The 19,469-nt window shown below is 40.2% G+C and overlaps 1 protein-coding gene across 4 annotated transcripts in view; it reads right to left on the bottom strand.

The window, feature by feature from the left end:
• Window positions 1-19,469, bottom strand: part of IQGAP2 (IQ motif containing GTPase activating protein 2) — a 127,557-nt gene that overhangs the window by 14,448 nt on the left and 93,640 nt on the right. For all 4 annotated transcript variants that reach the window (XM_061362050.1, XM_061362052.1, XM_061362051.1 and 1 more), the window contains 14 exons: window positions 17,873-17,963; window positions 12,822-12,983; window positions 11,290-11,432; window positions 10,355-10,525; window positions 8,111-8,194; window positions 7,376-7,447; window positions 7,148-7,217; window positions 6,623-6,831; window positions 5,773-5,922; window positions 4,813-4,976; window positions 3,953-4,177; window positions 3,205-3,345; window positions 2,820-2,904; window positions 1,090-1,322 (listed from right to left, as the gene is read on the bottom strand). In XM_061362050.1, the coding sequence (XP_061218034.1) occupies window positions 1,090-1,322; window positions 2,820-2,904; window positions 3,205-3,345; window positions 3,953-4,177; window positions 4,813-4,976; window positions 5,773-5,922; window positions 6,623-6,831; window positions 7,148-7,217; window positions 7,376-7,447; window positions 8,111-8,194; window positions 10,355-10,525; window positions 11,290-11,432; window positions 12,822-12,983; window positions 17,873-17,963 (2,000 nt within the window). The remainder of the gene's footprint in view (window positions 1-1,089; window positions 1,323-2,819; window positions 2,905-3,204; window positions 3,346-3,952; window positions 4,178-4,812; window positions 4,977-5,772; window positions 5,923-6,622; window positions 6,832-7,147; window positions 7,218-7,375; window positions 7,448-8,110; window positions 8,195-10,354; window positions 10,526-11,289; window positions 11,433-12,821; window positions 12,984-17,872; window positions 17,964-19,469) is intronic.

The raw sequence follows: 19,469 nt of genomic DNA, 5'->3' as shown, positions 1-19,469 counted from the left end.
TATTGCTACAGGAGGAGCTTGTGGAGGCAAATGATCTCAAAGGTTTGAGAAGGGTATAGACAAATTCCTGCACAAGTTCATAAATGCACAGCAAAAGATCTAGGCAGTGTTGGTAGCTTTTAACATAGCTAATGCTGCATTTGCAGTTGCTAGGTGAGTACAAGAGGAACAGGCAGCTGAGAGCAGCCATCGCTGGTGACTAAGGAGGGTTTAAAGTGCAGAGCACAGCCACCCAGAGATTCAGTTTTGTATAAAGTTAGCTTAATTGCATTTTGTAGCAATCAAAGGGCCAACAATGAAGAGTAGGCTTTTTCATTAGCATTTGTTATTCTTACTGTAACACTTTCTACTCTATTATTTCTTCATGATTATGTCATGACCTTAAGTACTTCATTAAAGAGAAAGACTAATTTTGAGTATCTTTATGTTCATGGCTGATTTCTCAAGGAAACCCAGTCTATGAACAGTACATTTAATCTCATGAAGGGCAGATATTAAAGACATGTTCTGAAAATGGATTTGTCTCAGGATTCAACAAGTCAAGACTCAGTTTAAGCTAATAATATCAATCACCCCAAAAGTTGGGCTATAATCCCAAAGAACTTGTGTTCCAGAGTTCCAGAGTTCCATTTGTTCCATGCAAATTCCTATGAGTGTGCAAGATGAAAGAATAAAATCTGCGTGGAATCTCTCTGCAAAGATGTAAGGATAAAAACAGAAACCACAACCTTTTCCTGCCCAATTTTTTTCTTCAGACAAAACATTCAACTGTCCTCCCAACCAAAAGAACACATTATTTCTGCTGGATAACGGATTAACCCATGCTGCTCTTACAATCCGTGTTTGCAGTAAAGAAGCCTTACTGCAACCAAGCCAGCAGAGGTGATGAGTTCTCAATGTAATGCTCAAGCAGAAATACATCCTGTTACTCCTGCTTCAACTTCCTCAACAGTGAGGATTTCTTCTGTGGCAGATCACTCAAAATTTTTAACTCTGAGCAAGGAATTTCTACAGACAAGGAGTTCACCTGCTCTACACACTCTAGAGGAGGGCTCTTACTGTATAGGTATTTGTAAGGGCTTTGCATACCTGAACTTCTGGTATGTTTGTGAGAGGTAAGTGTTCATAGATGACAGATGTTCACTCTCTCCTTCAAAGAGTTTGTTAGAAGCAGCATGCTGAAGGACTTTTGCCACACAACCTAGGTTCCTCCTCTGGTCAGGGTGTATCTGACCCCCAGCTGTTATATCAATGATATCAAAGCCATCAGGAGCAACAATGGCAGGGTTCATGTAGCGATAGTACAGGAGGTTGCCAACAATCTAAAAGAAAAAATAAGATCTTCCCTTCACACACAGTAATTACATTTAACAAAACATGATCAATCATTTCTATTTCTGAATTAGACCCATTAAAACCAATGCTTAGAAGAGCCCCTAAGACATACATGTTACCATGTAGCTAACTTAAAAGAGCCTGTGGTCTTTTCAATATGTGCCTCTTGCAGCACCTCTGTGAATGTCAATTATGGACTTTGACAATCACATCTGAATTTGGTGCTGGCTTTAGGTAAGCTAATGCAACACACTGAGTTGAGCACAAAGACAAATACAACTGTTTCTTCCAGATTTTGCAAGGCACAGCTCCAGAGGCTTATTTGCTACAGATGTCTGCCAGCATTTATTGCATTCACTGACAAGCGATCCACTGTTTCTCATGAGGACAACATGCAGACCTGAAAGATTAGAGAACAGATTTTCCAAACTGCAATATCTATAATGATGTTACAGTAATTTGTATTGCATGAATTTGTCGCTTTTAATCATTCCTGATCTCAGAAACAGGCAGGACTTTTCTTTCTGCAATTTGCCTCTGTGTAGTCACATGCAGAACTTCCAGTTTACACATTTCAAACTAGAATTTCAATTTGGTGCCTTATATTCTACTTGCCTGCCTTTTTTTATTTTCTTAGCCACAAATTGAGCAATGACTTAATCTGTGTTGCTGGAGTGATGGACAGGAATACCACCTAAATGCTGCATGCAAAGATTTCCAATTCATTGTTAAACCACACAGAAGTAGAATTAATTTTTCAGCTGAGTTTGAAGCCCTCTATGTACCATATATATATATATATTAGACACTGAGCTATAATTTTTTCAAGAATAATGGGGAAGTACCATTAAAATGAATGGCTTGTTATTTTAGAATAGTGTCATTAGTGTCATTAAACACTAATGAAAGCATCTTTATTGAAACGTAAATAATTCTGATTTGATAGAGTTGACAGTCTCTCAGCTAGCTGGAAGGCTCATGGAGCACTTTTCTTAAGCCCTCTGAAGAGGCACCCTGACTGTGGTTGGTGAGTGATGGCTAGCATGTCAGTACCATCACTCACACTTAACTTTTCAGTCTGTACAAATGTCCTACAACTTTTGTAAGCATCTTTAAGTATAATGTAATGATCTACTTGCAATTCATTTTTAGAGCCATTCCTTGTATTTATATTACAATATTAATGCATATTTTTAATATGGCATTTTTTTAATGACATATTATTTAACAGCTGGAGGGAAGGTATGAAGGTATATGACCAGTCTTCTCTATGAAAGGACGTTGATGGTAAGGACCACAGTACAAATACAAACCCCAAGATGATTCAGATAAACTTTAGCTTTCTAAGAATACCCCTTTTCAACCCAAGAAGTACCAAGTTACTTCTGTAAATGCTGGTGCTCTTAGTTACTTAGAATGCTTGGTGTCAATAAAAATCCCCTTTGTCTGTACAAGCTGCTAACAGCTTTCCCTCAGGTGTCTACCTTCAATAGTTCGTCTTCTGTTGCATCTGGGAATTTCTCATGGAGTGAGCTCTTCAGAACTTTGGCTATGTATCGCATTCCGTAACTACATGTAGAACAGATGAAACGGAAAAATATTGGAAAGACTTAAACAAAACATAAACCAGTTATTCTAGTCAGCCAAGTAACTGGGTTTTTTTACAGCCACTTAAAAAATAAAATGAGGTGATAACGGAAAACAAAATTTTCAAGAACAGGGAGTCTTTCATGAGGCTGATAAAGCAGAGTAGAAGTGGAGAAACCACTCCTTCTGCTGGGGAAATTATCGGAAACCGTGTAATTCGAAAGTGTTTCAAGTGGAGCTTCACTGTGCACATGAACTGGATCTTCCTAAATCAACACTTACGGCATCATGTTGAGAGAGGAGAATATGGTTGTGAGAACTTTGTCAGTTACTGCTCGCAGACTCTGAATTGATGATTCCAGTTTATTGACCACTTCTGTGTGTGTCAGTGCTTGTTCTGTGGTTACATCATATGGCAATTTGCTGTGAAGCAAACAGATATTAAACCACGCTAAACGTATCTGAGATTTTTTTTTTTCTACTTTGTAAATGCCATCAATGAACAGAAGAGAGAGAAAAAAAAAAGTCAGACAAATAAAGCTGAAGTTATTTAAGTTACGGAAGTCTTAAATGCATTAGCATTGTGGTTTTGGAGTGTGGCAGTTTGTTTAGGTGGAGGTGCACACACCATCATGTACCTTCCTTTAATTACAAATGGGGAATCATAATTTAAGGCATTCATCTCCACATCCCAGTCCAGCATAGCTCCTCAAAAGCCTGCAACACTACTGGCATGCTGTTATGAAAACTGGGCAAAAGGCTATAAATTCTTCCGTGACATAGTCTACTACACTTATAATGATTAAGTAGTTTGAAGTTCATGACCAAGAAAGTATCCCTGTGTTGTTCAGAACAGGTTAAAGTACATGTTTTTCAAGCATTTCTGCTCCCAAACATTCATTATACTACAGGAAGGTAGGGAAGGGATGCACAGGTACAAGCACAATTTGTCAGAGAAGGAAAGGGACAGCAGAAATGAGGAATCCCTCACATATTGAAATAGTTCAGTATGTCCAGCTTCCCTACTCACCTAGCCTCACCAGTCTGCATTTCTAGCTGGTTTACCCATGACTTGTATACATCCACAGGACTAGTGTTGATTATGAGGGACTTGTCCTCCATGATCTCCTTCACCACAGGGGCCAGGAGCTGGCGCAGAGTATTCTGTCCACGAGCACCTCGGTTGAAGCTGACGACCATCTTAATGACTGTGGGGTTTCCAGTAACGATATCCTGTATCTGGTCTACCTTAGAGCTGTATCAAGAACAGATCAGTTCAGATCTGACTTATGTATGCATTTATACATGTGTTCAAAACCCATACATATAAAATTAACCCTTTTCTATGTTGAAACAGGTTTATACAGTCTATTTCTTAGGTTTTCAAATAAATTAAGATTATAGAAATTATTACCTGAGTTCTATATGTGTTATAATAATGTCCCTGAAACATAGCACAGCTAATGGCAGCTAATATATACCTGATTCAGGCCCAAATACCTGTTCAGCAGATACCTGTTAAGGGTATAAAATAAGATTTTATTGTTTTAGGATAACAAGCCACTACCCTCCACCTATAGAACATTTATGCTGAGAAAGGAAATACTTTCTCTACCCTTAAATACTCAAGCACAAAGCAAGAAACCCGTCTGCTTTTTTTCCAAGCTATTTTTTCATACAAAAATATTGTCCACCATAATTTTTTCATGAATTGGAAATAGCTTGAGTTAACAAAGAAGTTACGCTGAAAACAGTTTCCTCTGGAAACAAAAGTATGCATCTAATTTTACAACATCTTAAAGATTAACCATCAAATTCTTTTAGGTACAAAGTGTTCATAGAACAATCTCCAACACAAAGCAACTAAAGTCTTCCTTCGAATGCACATACTTTATCTCCTCTTCTAGAGCAGTTTTGAAGAGTTTGAGAAGCAGATACTCTTCTCGTTGATTTGAGGCATAGTTGTATAGAGTAAAGATGACTGTATCCATAAACTTGGTTGATTTGTTTTGTGGCATCTGGAAAATCAGCTTTGCTAGATACGTGGGATTAGTCTGTGAAAAAAAACAAATGATTGACATAGTACTGGTCCAGGACAAACTAGGGGGCAGCGCTCTCTACCTTTCCATCATCACTAAATGCATTTATGTTTGTTTCTGTATATGTGACTTTTCCACACTGGCTTTACTTTTTTTTCCAAATCCTGAGGCATAAGAAACACTGAATATTGAACAAATAGATACCTGCGATTAACACCAGCGAGGATTTTATTTGTACTCTCTGAACAGCACCACTGTGCATTAGGTCCATGGATCCAATGACATGACATTTTACCAAATGACAACGGCTATCTACCAACATGACATAGCATACTACTTGTCCACCTAGGTATTAGACAGCGTCTGCCCTGGGAAGATCTAAAATTCTTCTAGAAAAACTTCAGTGAGATGAGATGAGATAAAAAGACCACAAGAACAGATACATTATATACTGCCAGCTGCACAGCATATAAAGCAGAAGCGTCCTTTCCATAACATATAATGCACAATAATAGGGACAGTAATTTACATGGACTAAGTGATATGGAGGAAAACATTTCTCTCTGGCTTCAGGACACACTGAAGTTATTCTAAGAAAAAACAGGTATATTTTTTGAATGTTTTAAAGACATGAAGGATTCTCTCAATTACAGGAAATACTAGAACTTGACCATAGTGTTTGCTGCAGTCTGCATACTACAGCAAGTCCTTTCATAATCACTAACACAATCACTAAAACAAAGCAAGCAACATATGTGTAGTTTTTCCTCAGCAATTTCCTGCCTTGTCAACTTTTCACATTAATAATTACCTGTAAAAGGTAGAACAAATGTTGATAAGCCTCCAGTTTCTTTCTTCTCTCTTTACTCAAACCTTTGATTCCCTGTTTATCAACCATCACCATCTCTTCCAACTGACTTTTGCTCTTTTTGTTAAGTTTCTTACTGTGCAGTACCACATCCTGCAGACAGATGATCAAAAGTCTAGATTATATATTCACAACAAAGGCAAATTGAAAAAAATAACGTATTACAAACCATGCTAACTTTATTAACAACTTCATATATTTTGCTCCTCCATTCACTAACCAGACTTTTGAACACCTTTATCTTATCACCAGTATGTCTTGCCAACAGTGATCACCTGGGAAACCTATCATCTGTACAGGCTCATTCATCATTTAATTAACAATGAACAAGCTCTCTAATATGATCAGAGAATTCTACTCCCATCTCCTGAAGTCTACTAAGCAATTACTATTGTCCGCAAGCAGCAAAACAGAGTGACATTCAGTAGCAGACTACCATACCACTCAGGACAGCAGAGCAACATCTATTGCAAGGTATTCTGACTAGATTACTTACGACATGCAAAGAAACTGCTTAATTTACCAGGAGTATTTTAACTAATTCTTAAGCACTGACACAGGTTCCTCAGAGAAGTTGTAAAGTCTCCACCCTTGGAGGTACTCAAAAGCCATCTGGACATGGTCCTGGGCACCCTGCGCTGGGTGGCCCTGCTTGAGCAGCAGGGCTCCACCAGAGGACCTCCAAAAGTCCCTTCCAACCCCAGCCATGCTGTGATTGAGTAATCCTGAGCTCCTTAATACACAGAAGTGCTCAGTGCATGTTACCAAGGGAGCTTGAACACAGCCTGCTGACCTGAAGAGTGATTCTGTTTTTCACCAGAAGTCCAATCTTTATATCCATTAAGTTCAAGTCCTTCTCTAGCTGTTGATTGGATCGAATTTTTGTAACCACTTCTTCCCTTAACCTTGTTACTTCTAGTTCTTCTTGAAAGTCTAAGTCACTTTGGTCCAAGAGGTAAGCAAATTTGCGCAGGACAGTCAGGGGTGGATTTTCAGCACCAACTATAGTTGAAATAAATAGGCTTGTTAGTTAACATAATACTGTTTGTTGACAAAAGACTCCTAAAACCCTCAGAAAACTGGAACTTCAGAGGGATGTTTATGCCAGTTAGAGTAGTATTTTTGGCATACTGTGTAATTACTGTTAACCAAAATCCTTTTGGCTGTAAAATAACTGGTTTGCAAACACTTGCGTCTGCTTTTAAAGGGGAATAGAAGATTGAGAACCCCCAGGTGAAGTTTTAAAAACAAACAGAAAAATTGAACATAGCATCATAGTTCTCTCCAAACATGCAGTATACACCTGTTAACCACTTACTTAGTGTTCTGTAGTCCTCCCTGGCTTTGTTTGCTCTGAGAAATGCTTGTATCTTCACAATTTCATCGTTCTGAAAGGGACCAAGGTTAGGCAAAAGTCTAGTTACGAAATATTTCTGCTCAGAAACGCACATTGCAGAATCTCTTTCCCGAGATTCCAAAAACTGCCCATACAGTTGTATTACCCTATTTTAATGCTTCACATCCAAAATGAAGGAAAAGGACTTACATGATCCTTGAAATATTGCAGACGTTTCCTGTAAGATCTCTTTGCAAGCCACATTTTGACCCATGACTGAATCTGAAATTTAAATAAAATAAAAACTTAACAGACACTGCACAAACTGTTTGCATGTGCATGTTTTAAATTTGCTTCTGTGAGTCCTGTTATGCAAGCATACTGTTCTCATAATCAGCACCACTGGGCTCCTACAGTCCAGTGACCAGATTAATGGGCTTTGACTGAAACAGCAAGTCGAGCTGGAGGGTCTAACCACCTGTGGGTAGCGTTATCTTTGAAAGCAGTTTCTACCTTCAAGCCTCAGCTCTCAGTTGTAAACCAGTCTCCTTCAGACACAGAAGACCATATCCTTCTGCAATACTCATGACATAATATCCCATCAGCATCTCAGAAAAGTGAATACTTTTCAAACAGATTTGACAGCTTTTAATGAAATGTAACACACTGTCAACTCAAATATTTTTTAATTTAGCATTATGGAAAGGGAAGTGCAAGGAAATCTCTTAGGAGATGCTTAAGTTGAGGAAAGCCTGATAGAAGTCAAACACAGAACTTTCAAAAAGTGATTCGCTTACCCTGTCAATTAAACAACTTTCAACACCATCAAAATTTCTGGGGCACAAGTCTCTCCTGTTTGTGTTCCTAGTCTCTGATTTCTAGGTGGCGGAGGACCAAGCCAAGGGACGAAACATGCTCAGGCACCAAAACATAGGGGGATCTTACCTTAACAATAGCAGCAACATTGCCTTGAAGCACCTTTAGTCTGTCAACATAGCTTTTCCTTTGTTTGTATCCTTTCCAGAAAGCCTGTTTTATAAAAGGCAGGAGACCATTACTACTAACAAGAAATGCATATTTACACTAAAATTAACAACAGTGTTTATCACATAGATAAAAACTGCCATTGTGGTAAAAAGATAACTAAGGTGTAGGCAAGCTTGCCTTTATATTTTTAGGTACCCTGATACATTTCATGTTAATTTTGGCCAATCTTAGCACAAAGTTTGTCTTCCAGTACCATTTCCTTCCATTCCCTGTAGGGAGGGAAAGAGATAAGAATCTGTATTCTTATCTCCAGTACACCCATATCCTTTAGTATCCCTGTCACTGGCTTCATCCCACACAAGGAGTACTGTTGTCAGCTCTTGTCCATTATATCCAAAAGCTGTTCCCTACCTAGCTGGATCCCCATTGTTCTTGGCCTGGACTCCTTCCCAAGTCTCTGACCTTCCAGAGTCACTCAGGATCATCTTGTAGCACAAATTACAAGCTCCCAATTCCCTCAGTTGGCCCTCCCTTTGCTAGCTCAGAAGCAAATTCTTGGTAAAGAACCCAGTGACAGGAATAACTGATACTCTTACCACCTTTACATATTTTGCATCTCATCTCTATCCAGACAGTGGCTCCAGCTCTTTCTTCTACTTACTGTCTTTCCAGAATTCATTTCTATTTTAATGCCCATAGAAAACAATCAGAGATCAACTTTATTTATCAACATTTCTATATATTTTTGAACCTGTTTGCGGACCTGAATTTCTCAAAGAATAGCACAGTCCTTCACTGGCCTTAGACACCATGCAAGAAAGTGAAAAGCTAATCCCACTGGCAGCTGCTACGGGTAAAATCATTTATCATGAATTGCTAAATGAAGTTGTTATAGCTCAGAAAACGTCTGTTGTAAATTCTTCTATTATTTTTGGGAAGGTTGAGTGATCATCTTTCAAGACTGGTGTAAATTGCTTCTAGTGGGAGGTGGCTATTTCACCATTTAAAACCACTGTGCATGCATTTGTCCATGTTCACACTCTCAGCAGAAAGTTTTCTTTCTACTCTTTTAAGAATTCTGCAAACTGAAGATATCGAAGAAACACTGCCAGAGCCTGAGAACACCAGAGTGGCTGCCACTCCCTACCCAGCTATGACTTCAAGGAGCAGAGGCAAACTACTTCCAACTGGGGGTAGTCTAGAAAGGAATGTATTTCCTAAGCCGTTCTTTGCCAAGGAATTTTTGCTTCAATACGCAGCAAATGTGTTCTGATTTTGTACTGTGCATAGTTAGGTGTATCGCACAAGACCTGAACAGCTGAAAAGAAAGCCAGGGCTATGTATTTCTGAGTTTCTTCATTGAAATAACTTAGACTGCAGGTGGGTATGAGCCATTCTTTGAAAACCGATATTTGCTATTTAAAAACACAACTTCTCCAATGAGGACAAGAACATATTTGCAACTGTATCCTGGGCTGCATCAAAAGGAGTGTGACCAGCAGGTCGAAGGAGGTGATCCTGCCCCTTTACTCTGCTCTCATGAGACCTCACTTGGAGTATTGTGTGCAGTTCTGGTGTCCTCAACATAAAAAGGACATGGAAATGTTGGAACAAGTCCAGAGGAGGCCACAAGGATGATCAGGGGACTGGAGCACCTCCCATATGAAGACAGGCTGAGAAAGTTGGGGCTGTTCAGCCTGGAGAAGGCTGCATGGAGACCTCATAGCAGCCTTCCAGTATCTGAAGGGAGCCTATAGGGATGCTGGGGATGGACTCTTCATTAGGGACTGTAGTGATAGGACAAGGGGTAATGGGTTAACACTTAAACAGGGGACGTTTAGATTGGACATAAGGAGGAAATTCTTTCCTGTGTGGGTGCTGAGGCACTGGAATAGGTTGCCCTGGGAGGTTGTAAATGCTCCATCCCTGGCAGTGTTCAAGGCCAGGTTGGACGAGGCCTTGGGTGAGATGGTTTAGTGTGAGGTGTCCCTGCCCATGGCAGGGGGGTTGGAACTTGATGATCTCAGGGTCCTTTCCAACCCTAACTATTCTATGATTCTATGTAGAAGTTTGAACTGATGATCATGAAAACAGGCAGAGACACCTCTCTGAAAATTTTGTCAGTGGTAAGAATCACACAGATGACCTGTCACATGCAGAAAATTACCCAAGCCCTGTCACCTTCTCGTTCTAGAACAATACCTGTATTTTGATGGCAGATGGTTCCTGGCTTTGAAGGTAAGCTTTTCTCTCCCGATAATTTTTTCTGACTAAGAATCCCCTTGCTCGGGCTTGCAGCTGTACAATCAGATTTTCATTAGCAAGCCACAGCTGCTCTCGATTGTAATCTGCTGTAACTTGCCCAACAATGCTCTGTTAAGAAATCATGGAAAAAGATCATTTAACAGAAAAAAGCCTCATGCCAAAACCATCCTGGAATTTGTTCTGTATTCTCTTCACCATGTCACAGAATCATTAGGTTTGTAAGCTACCTCTGGAGATTGTGTAGTCCAATCCCTGTATGTACAGCTTCTGTTCATCCCATCCAAGCCTCTCTTATTTACCCCTAGATTTTTATCAGCATGAAGGAAAAGCTACTTTGTTACCATTGCGAATAAAAAACCCTAATTGTGCAGAAGCTTTTGTGATCTACTTTGTTCCAAGTTATATTTCATGTTAATGCAAAATCTCTACAGTAAGGAAGTTCAAGTATCACACTCGTCCTGTTGAACTTGGAGGTATAAGAATGCTGTCAGATAATTAGATTTAAACGTAAAACAGTGCTTCCACATGCCCCTACATACATAATGAAATTCCTTGTCACAGACCAATGCGAAGTCCAAAAAAATATAAAAGGATATGGAAGCTATCAGACTTTCCTCCACCAGTGTCTGCTGGTGTCCATTAAGAAGTATGCTGTAACTTCCATTTAGGAAGTCCCTGAAGCATTGTTAGACATCAGACAGGAAACTGTGCTAATACTGCTTAGCCTTAAGTTGCTGCTATTGTCAGAAGCAGCTAAAGTGATCTTCAGTCTCACCCAGCACAGCCTCAGTCCTTGATATTCATATCATTTGCTATCTCTCTCAAATGCTTATGTTGCATTTGCAATAAAAACAAACATTTCAGCCACCTACCTGAATTTCTTCACCAGATAACCATGAAGTTTTTGGTACAACTCCTTTGGGGGCATCACAGGTGCCTTCCTCAGTTTCCACATTGTAGTAGTAATCATACATGTTTTTCATTACCAGTTTAATCCATGGACTTTCATTAGAATCTAAGAGCAATATGTACCATTAGTACACATCTGTGCCCTGCTACACTGCTACATTGCAGCTTACTACACATCTGTGCCCTGCTACACTGCTACATTGCAGCTCTTCCTACTCATTTCTCATCTCTGCGTTTGCTACAAAGCCATTTTAAATGCAAAGGTACTGTATATCTTGGGCCATTTTCTAGTAAGGATGTTTTCAAAATGTTCTGTTAGGTGGATCAGGATCATTCTTTTAGAATGAAACAGCTGTGATGTAGTACAGGCCCTCTGCCAGCTTCTCCAAACCCCAACACACTGAATCAGTGCTTGCTTCTGAAACAGCATGCACTGTATCTTCCATCAACACTCACATAAGTGGAACTGAGACTGTTTATAAAAAAAATGTTGTTCTTGTCTTCTGGCCAGATGCTGTCTTTATTGACACCTACCTCACATGGGATGTTTTCTATATCCACGTTGTCTTGTTTAATGCTTTGGTAAACAAGGCTGTATCCTGAGAGACAGGAAAAGCCTCATTTCCTCATGGGCAAAAGGCCCCAAGGTAAAGCTTAGAAGGACAGTTGTGCAAAATGCTCTCCTAAACCCATGCTGCAGAATGAAATATGTCTAAGAGAAATATGTCTAAGAAAGTGTACTACATTGACAGTAACTTTTTCTCTTAGTTGTTAGCTAATCTTGGCTGCGTTAGCTATGACCAGCTTGCAGTTCTAACATGACAGAACATCCCATCATCCTGCTATGGGCAGGTTCTAGCCCAGCTTTTGCTGATACCTGCTGCTTTGTCAATGGCTAGGGACCATAAGTGGACTACAGACACTCTGGCACAGCCTGCCTTGCTCTTACAGAAACCTGTAAGGCTGAATTGTGCAGCCTAATGCTTCTCTGCACCTACTACCAGAAAACAAAACAAACCAACCAAACAAACCAGAAAACAAAAAACCCACAAACAAAACCCCACCAAACTAAACCAACAAAACCCTCAACGATAAAGAAACAACATACCCCTCCCAAACCAACCAAACAAAAAAACACCCACCACCCTTACATCAGAAAATGACATGGTTTTCTGAGGGTATGGACTAATCTATTGACAGTCAGGAAGCTGTCATAAATTCACTCAGAGGCTAGTTTGAGACTCTAGAAAGTAATAGCTAGACTCTAGAAATAGCTAGACTCATTCATCAGCATGTACTGCGGCCTGGATGACATGCACAACCGTGCAGCATCTCATAAAAAGCTCTTGGGCAAGTATAACACTTCTCAAAAGATTTAAAACCAGCAACTGCCTTCCTCAGTTTACAGTGATTTTAGGTAAGACTTCTGTGCTGGTTTTCCCGTTGTCTCAGTAATACAGACACATGGAACTGTGCTATTCAGGAAGTTTTTTACCTTCTCTAGCTCTCTGATTCTTGGCTTCAGAGAGTTTCCTGAAGTAGGTTTCAGCACACTCAGGAATCACTCTTAATCCAAACTTGGACTGCAGTATCATCAGGACTGGCTGTGAATCACCCTTCTCCAAGCTCTTATTAATCACTGATGTTCCAACAGCCACTAGGGTAAAATAATGACAGAAAATTAAGTGGTTTATGCACCCACAGCACTAGCCTCTAGCAACCTCGATAATGGACTTCTAATGCTGGCACACACAGACAGAATAACATATTCAGTAATTCAGTGCTTCACCCATTAGCGGCATCCTTCATGCTTGTAAGGACAAGTATCTTGGAGAACAGCAAGCTTGTTAGGTAGAAAGAGTGCACTCCACAGTGTGATGCAGCACAACGGAGAATGATCTGAGGGCATAGCTGCTTCCCCCCATCAAGTGACGCACCAGATGACACCAGAGCAGAAGCTGGGGATGGTAGGTACCCCTGGCCTTAGTCTGCCCTAACAGAAAGACCATCATCTGCTGATCACTTGGGAGACTTCTAGAGAAACCTGAAGTCGTTAGGTTATAAGCTGTAAACCTTAATGTGCACTTTTACCATACAAAACAGGAATAAAAACTGATTGCCTCAAGCAAAGTCTTTAAACACTAAGCATCCTAGTCAGGATCCTTTCTTGTCCTCACCCCCTGGAGGCTTGTTTAAAGCTGACAAAGCAAATGTATTCCTTTGAGTTTGGCATAAATGCAGCTCTTGCTTCCAGGGCACAAAAAGTGCCCTGAAAGGTGATGCTATGAAGCATGTTCAAAGTTATATGATGTTACCCATACTAACTCAGGACCTTGTAAGTGTCCTTTGCTTTGTACAGGTCCCACCGTCACCAAAGGAGCTGTTACCACCACACCTGACAGCATGTGGTAGAAAATGCCACTTCAAAGTTCCCTACACACTAGAGGTATACACGGCTCTAGAAACTGTTGCTCAGGTCTTTAATGGTGTTCCTTCACATCTAAACTCAAGATCCATGCACAGAAAAACAAGTGATTAGACATATAGCCAGAATACCTACCTTATATACTAACCTAAGTGAACCTGACTACCTTTGCATCCCACAGCTGCACTTCACACTGCAACACCAAACACTTTTCCTTATCTTGTGTATATCCAGATTAATACAAGAAAGATCCCTCCATGTGCTCAATTGCTCTGCAGACCCAAAAGGTGAGTCAGTATCAGAAGCCTACACACAGGAGGCACAGCATGAGACTGAGCTAGCAGGGGAGCATTTCAGCAAAAGAAAGTTTTTCCTTGTGGTTAGTTTGACGAAGGTGGAATGGGTAGATTTGGCTAGGCTGTAACAGATCACTCTCCAAATACTCTCATAGCCAGCTGAGAAAAAGCGAACACCACACCACCACTGTCTGGATTCCTACAAAACAGGATCCCGATATATTTCTGTGCTTTGAAACAAAACACCTGCCAAGAATACATGTGCTCCCCATGAGACTGGAGAGCACTTCATACCACAGTTGTGGTCTTGTGATGCCCAGGCATTCGACAGTGAAGAAGCAGGAAAAAACTGGGAAGTCATGGATTACCAGCTTGCTGCTGCTGGCCTAGGTGGTTCTGGGGGCTCAGCCCTACTCATAATGAGTCCTATGCGTCTCATTAACTCTGGTCACCTGTATTTGAATGCTTTTCTTCCTCTTTTTCATCCTGTAGTTACGGGTGTTGGAAGCTGTTATGAATTCAGAACAGCACACAAACCTAGCTAATAGTTGTTTCTCTAGGTCCCCTGATGCCTGTCTTTTCCTAATCTTTTAATTAATTATGCCTTTGTTTCTGAAGGAAAAAAAAGGTTTATAGGGCAAAAGAATTCAATAGAAATTATTTCTTTCCACTGAAGTGCTAACAATTAATACTGCAGCTGTTGCTCTAAAGGAGGGCCATGTAAATCGTGTAAAACTGTAAGATAAACAGAGCTTAGCCACCCCCAGCTGCAGAACTGCAGACTCCAGTCTGCTCCTGCAGCAGTTGGGATGCCAGTACCAGATCAGCACTGTGAAGGGTTGTTTTTGACACCCGTCCTTTCAAACAGCTATGATATAGAGAGATAGAGGCAGTTGTCTGGGGTGATAAGGCCAAAATCTCAAGAGGGCCAAATATTGGCTTTTTCCCATAGTTGGGACTCTTTTATGAGAAATCCTGTTTTGACAGACAGACTTCCTGTGCAAGACTAAGGCTGGAATTGGTGTATATTCCCAAAATCTATACAACTGATATTTTGCCAATCTCATTTTGCCTTCCATTTAGATAAGGAGTACAATAGTTGAACTAGCTCAAGGAGTGAAGCAAGGTGATGCAAACTGCACAGCAACAACACGAAGAGTTAGGGAGTCCACAAGTATTTACTGAATACATCTTCCTAAATGAATACAAGAGAAAGTCCTTTACTGACAGGGAAGACAGTTTGTAAAAGCCTTTTAAAATTTTAACACTGTAGTATTTAGGATTCTTAGAAGTCATAAAACTTGGTTTGGAAGGAATCAAGACTGCTTCAGTACAGCTGCAAATACCTTCTTTTAGTTTACTGTTGATTTTATTGTCATTACTGCAGTAATCTCAAAAATACACTTTGTTCTGACTAAAAAATATCTCACTATGTGCAAAAGTTTTGGAGTGGGATGTGGGGAGCTGTTTGCCTTTCAAAAATAGTGTCTCTGAGATAGATCAAAGCAAAAGCTCATTCCCAAGTTGTGATCAAGCTGAACTTTAAGTTTAGACTACGTGAACACACATGCTAACTTCCTGAGACAGGAAGTGTTTGTTATAGGAAGTATCAGGTTCTGTGCCGTGGGGAAATTTTAAATCATGGGTTTTAGCTGCAAAACCTTAGAGCTCTTCTGAAGAATGTGCTGTGCTGACTCTGCTTCTTTTCAACCTAGAGGGCAGAGTACAGGAGATGAGCAGCTATTTCCACAAGTGACTTGTTACAACAGTTCTACTGATCATACCTGATTGTGAAAAGTTGTGAAACACGGATTAAATTAAAAGATTTTGCTGGAAAAACTAGCTAGTAGATGGAGTAGTGGCCTACCTGAAGGGGGCCTATAGGGATGCTGGGGAGTGACTCTTCATTAGGGACTGTAGTGATAGGACAAGGGGTAACGGGTTAAAACTGGAGTGGGTTGCCCAAGGAAGTTGTGAATGCTCCACCCCTGGCGGTGTTCAAGGCCAGGTTGGGCAGAGCCTTGGGTGACATGGTTTAGAGTGAGGTGTCCCTGCCCATGGCAGGGGGGTTGGAACTTGATGATCTTAAGGTCCTTTCCAACCATAACTGTTCCATGATTCTATGATTCTAATATTAGTAACATTGTCTGGTATTGGTATATGGATAATCCTGTGCTAATTCTTACAGGCCATTTATGAGATATATTCGCAACGCTTTTACACCAGTGGACACAAATCAGAATGTTTTGAAGTCACTCTTTAGCTTTAACTTACACCTGTTTACAAGCTGTGCATTTCCTTCCCTTCTTTGTGCTCAGTTATTTCCTCATGCCTCTGGATGGCATTGATGGAACACCGGTTTTGTCCACAAGAGAAGGTACCAGTGCTCTTGAGTATAAAAGCTCATTTGAGACAATCACAGTATCACAGTATGTTAGAGATTGGAAGGGACCTCAAAAGATCATCTAGTCCAATCCCCCTGCCGGAGCAGGAACACCTAGATAAGGTTACACAGGAACGTGTCCAGGCGGGTTTTGAATGTCTCCAGAGAAGGAGACTCCACAACCTCCCTGGGCAGCCTGTTCCAGTGTTTCGTCACCCTCAATGACAATGTTTCTGAGTCTGATTCCACCTCAGAAAACACAAGTGAGGTGCTTTTCACTGCAGATGTCTGACCTATGAAAATACTTTGTGTCTTCAGTGTATCTGATTATAGTCATTACATCATTAAGACTGTATTGACCAATCAAATCAATCCTAAAGTAACAACAACACTACATGCAGTGTTTCTGTAGCAGGAATAGAGGATTTTATCATCATAGCTAGCCGTGTTTGTTTTCTTCCACCCACAACTTCCCAAACACTAACTACTGACATAGCCTGCCTATAAGTAAACATTAGGCTGCTGCACTGCACTAATGAAAGCTGAATGCAGTGCTGCAGGAATGCACCGACTTCAGCAGTTGTATTCACAAGCTCTTAGGGTGCAAAAGAAGGCGACAGTGACTCACCCAAAGTCAAGTCAAGCAAAATGTGAACCAATACCCAATGCCAAGATATCAGTCTCAGCTGGGCTGTGCTGGCCCAAGGCAGGAAATAATTGGGACCCCATCATGCTCCCCAGGGTTCCCCATACACCCAGCTACACTGGCTTTGACATTAAGTGCCAAAGTGTATTTCATATTATGAATAGTTCTCTAAAATTATTATATTAAATCTAAACTTTGACAGAAAGTCTTGAGCACATCCAGTACAAACCTCCATATTTTTGCTACAGGTTTCCTCCTCCTCACAGGTTGGAAGAGTATGCACTTCAAAAAGCCTGAGGGCTTTTTCTACACCATTTTAAAGTTGTTATATTCCTATTTCTTGTTTGTTAGCAATTGGAATTTCATTTATTCCAATGAAATTGGAATAAACAAAGTTGCAAATATGTAAGAGTTTGCTCTTACAACATGCCTCAGGATATTAGACTTGTATAAGCAAAATAAGATCCTGAACAGTATATCCCTTCTTATTCACTTATCTTTCGATTTCACCAGCTTTATGAAGATACACTGACAGTAAAAATCTTAGTCATGATGTTAACCTATATAACCAAATCCACTGAATTATTAGCAAAGCCTTAAGGATTGCCTCTTTGTATAAAACCAACACCACCGCTGAAGATCCAAGTCACCCAAATTTTCAGTATGACAAAGAACATGCATTCATTTCTTCTGATGTATTTAAATGGCTACCACACTTCCCTGATGTGGAAAAAGTGAATTACAATTTCAGTTTTTCAAGGCTAAGAAAACAATGAGGATGCAGGGTAATGCTTACAGATTGCTGCCTCTTTTATATTATTATTGCCATCACTGATTCCTTTTTGTATTTCATCCAGCCACAGAAGTGCTGATTCATCTTGGGATTCCTAAAAAAGAAAAAACAATAGAGAAAAGCCTTGAAAAAAATGGATTATAACAAAAGTTGTCTGAACCTACTCATACAGCTCTCCTCTTTCAAAGCCCTTGGACACTAAATGAATTTGACTGCTTAAAATCAGCAATAAACCACATTCATATTCTATTTGCCGACTTCAATAAATGCCTGTTCAAATATAAATCTCTGACAGTTTTCATGTATAAAAGACACCATCCTGCTAAAAATCGATAAAAAAATTGAAGGTAGAAACATTTTTATTTCCATGATACAAAGGCAAAGTAATCTGACTGTCAAATGAAACCACACATTATCAAGCAGCACTGTGACAGCAGCATAAAGAGCACAGAGAAGAAGACTCCAGGAACTTGGCTTTCTCTCAGAATCCCTTATTTGGAAGGGACCCGTCTGTACACCTGAGTACACATTGTGCTAGGAAATAACAGCAAGAACTGACATAGGACAGTTCAGGATTAGTAATGATAACCTAGCTCAGGTGGCAAATGCTTCAGGAATTAAGCAGTAGAGCACGTCTCACTCTTACCTACGGGCTGACAGTACATGGCATTAAACCCAAGTTAAAATAGAAGGTGTAGGAAGCAGGCTCAGCATTCCTGCTTGCCAACCCTGCTCTGGCTGCCCATATTCACATGTTAGACAATGCTTCAGCTGAGAAAACAGGATTTCAGAGCTAAAGTGGCCTTTAAAATCTAATGGTGGAGAGGGGGGTGAGGTGTGGTGAAGGGGCGGGAGGGGATGGGGAAGGGCCATGTGGAGTGTGGGAATCCTTCTGAAGAGGAAATAGGAGTGCCAGGTCTGTAATAGGCTAATGATGACAGAAACAGGAAAGTACTGACTTGATAAAGATCTAGGACTATTTCACACAAATATTTCATTTAAAAAGCACCCAGAAACTCTCTCAAGCTAAACAGAGTGGACAGAGAACCAGCTTTGAATAGAATATCCCCTGGTTTTGTGCCCAGCTTCAGGCCAAATATCCAAGAAATTTGTTATCTACAGAAATTACAAAGACAGGGGCAAAAAGCCCTGAAGGCAGATTCTTCAAGTCTGCATCATATATGTAAACAAGGTAGCAGAATATCTAAATAAAATCAGGGTTAGGCAATCGCATGACAGTGAACACACACACAAGTTTTTCCAACAGGAAAGTTGGAGTTAACACTTGACAGAGTATATACTAAATTCACAAACTACAGCTGATAATTTTGAGAAAGGGATTGAAAAATTGAAAAGAATTCCTTATCTTGTACCCAGCTTTTACACACTAACTAAAAGAACAAATGCAAATACTGCTCTGGAGCCAAGTACACCTCATGCCAAGCCTCGCTTCTAGCCTGGAAGCCAGACTAAGACTTGGGCTTACTTTTTTTTTCTGCTGAAGCTAGCCATTGTTATTTGGCATTCAAGAAAGAAAAGAAAAGAAAAGAAAACAAGCCAGACAGAAAAAGGAAGAGAGCAACAAAACAGCAGATGAAAA

This window comes from Neopsephotus bourkii, unplaced genomic scaffold, assembly GCF_033783945.1.
Source record: "Neopsephotus bourkii isolate Nb327-2 ecotype Australia unplaced genomic scaffold, CSIRO-AGI_Nbou_v1 NB_1076, whole genome shotgun sequence".
NCBI lineage: Eukaryota > Metazoa > Chordata > Aves > Psittaciformes > Psittacidae > Neopsephotus > Neopsephotus bourkii.
This window is presented reverse-complemented; position numbering and strand designations above follow the sequence as displayed.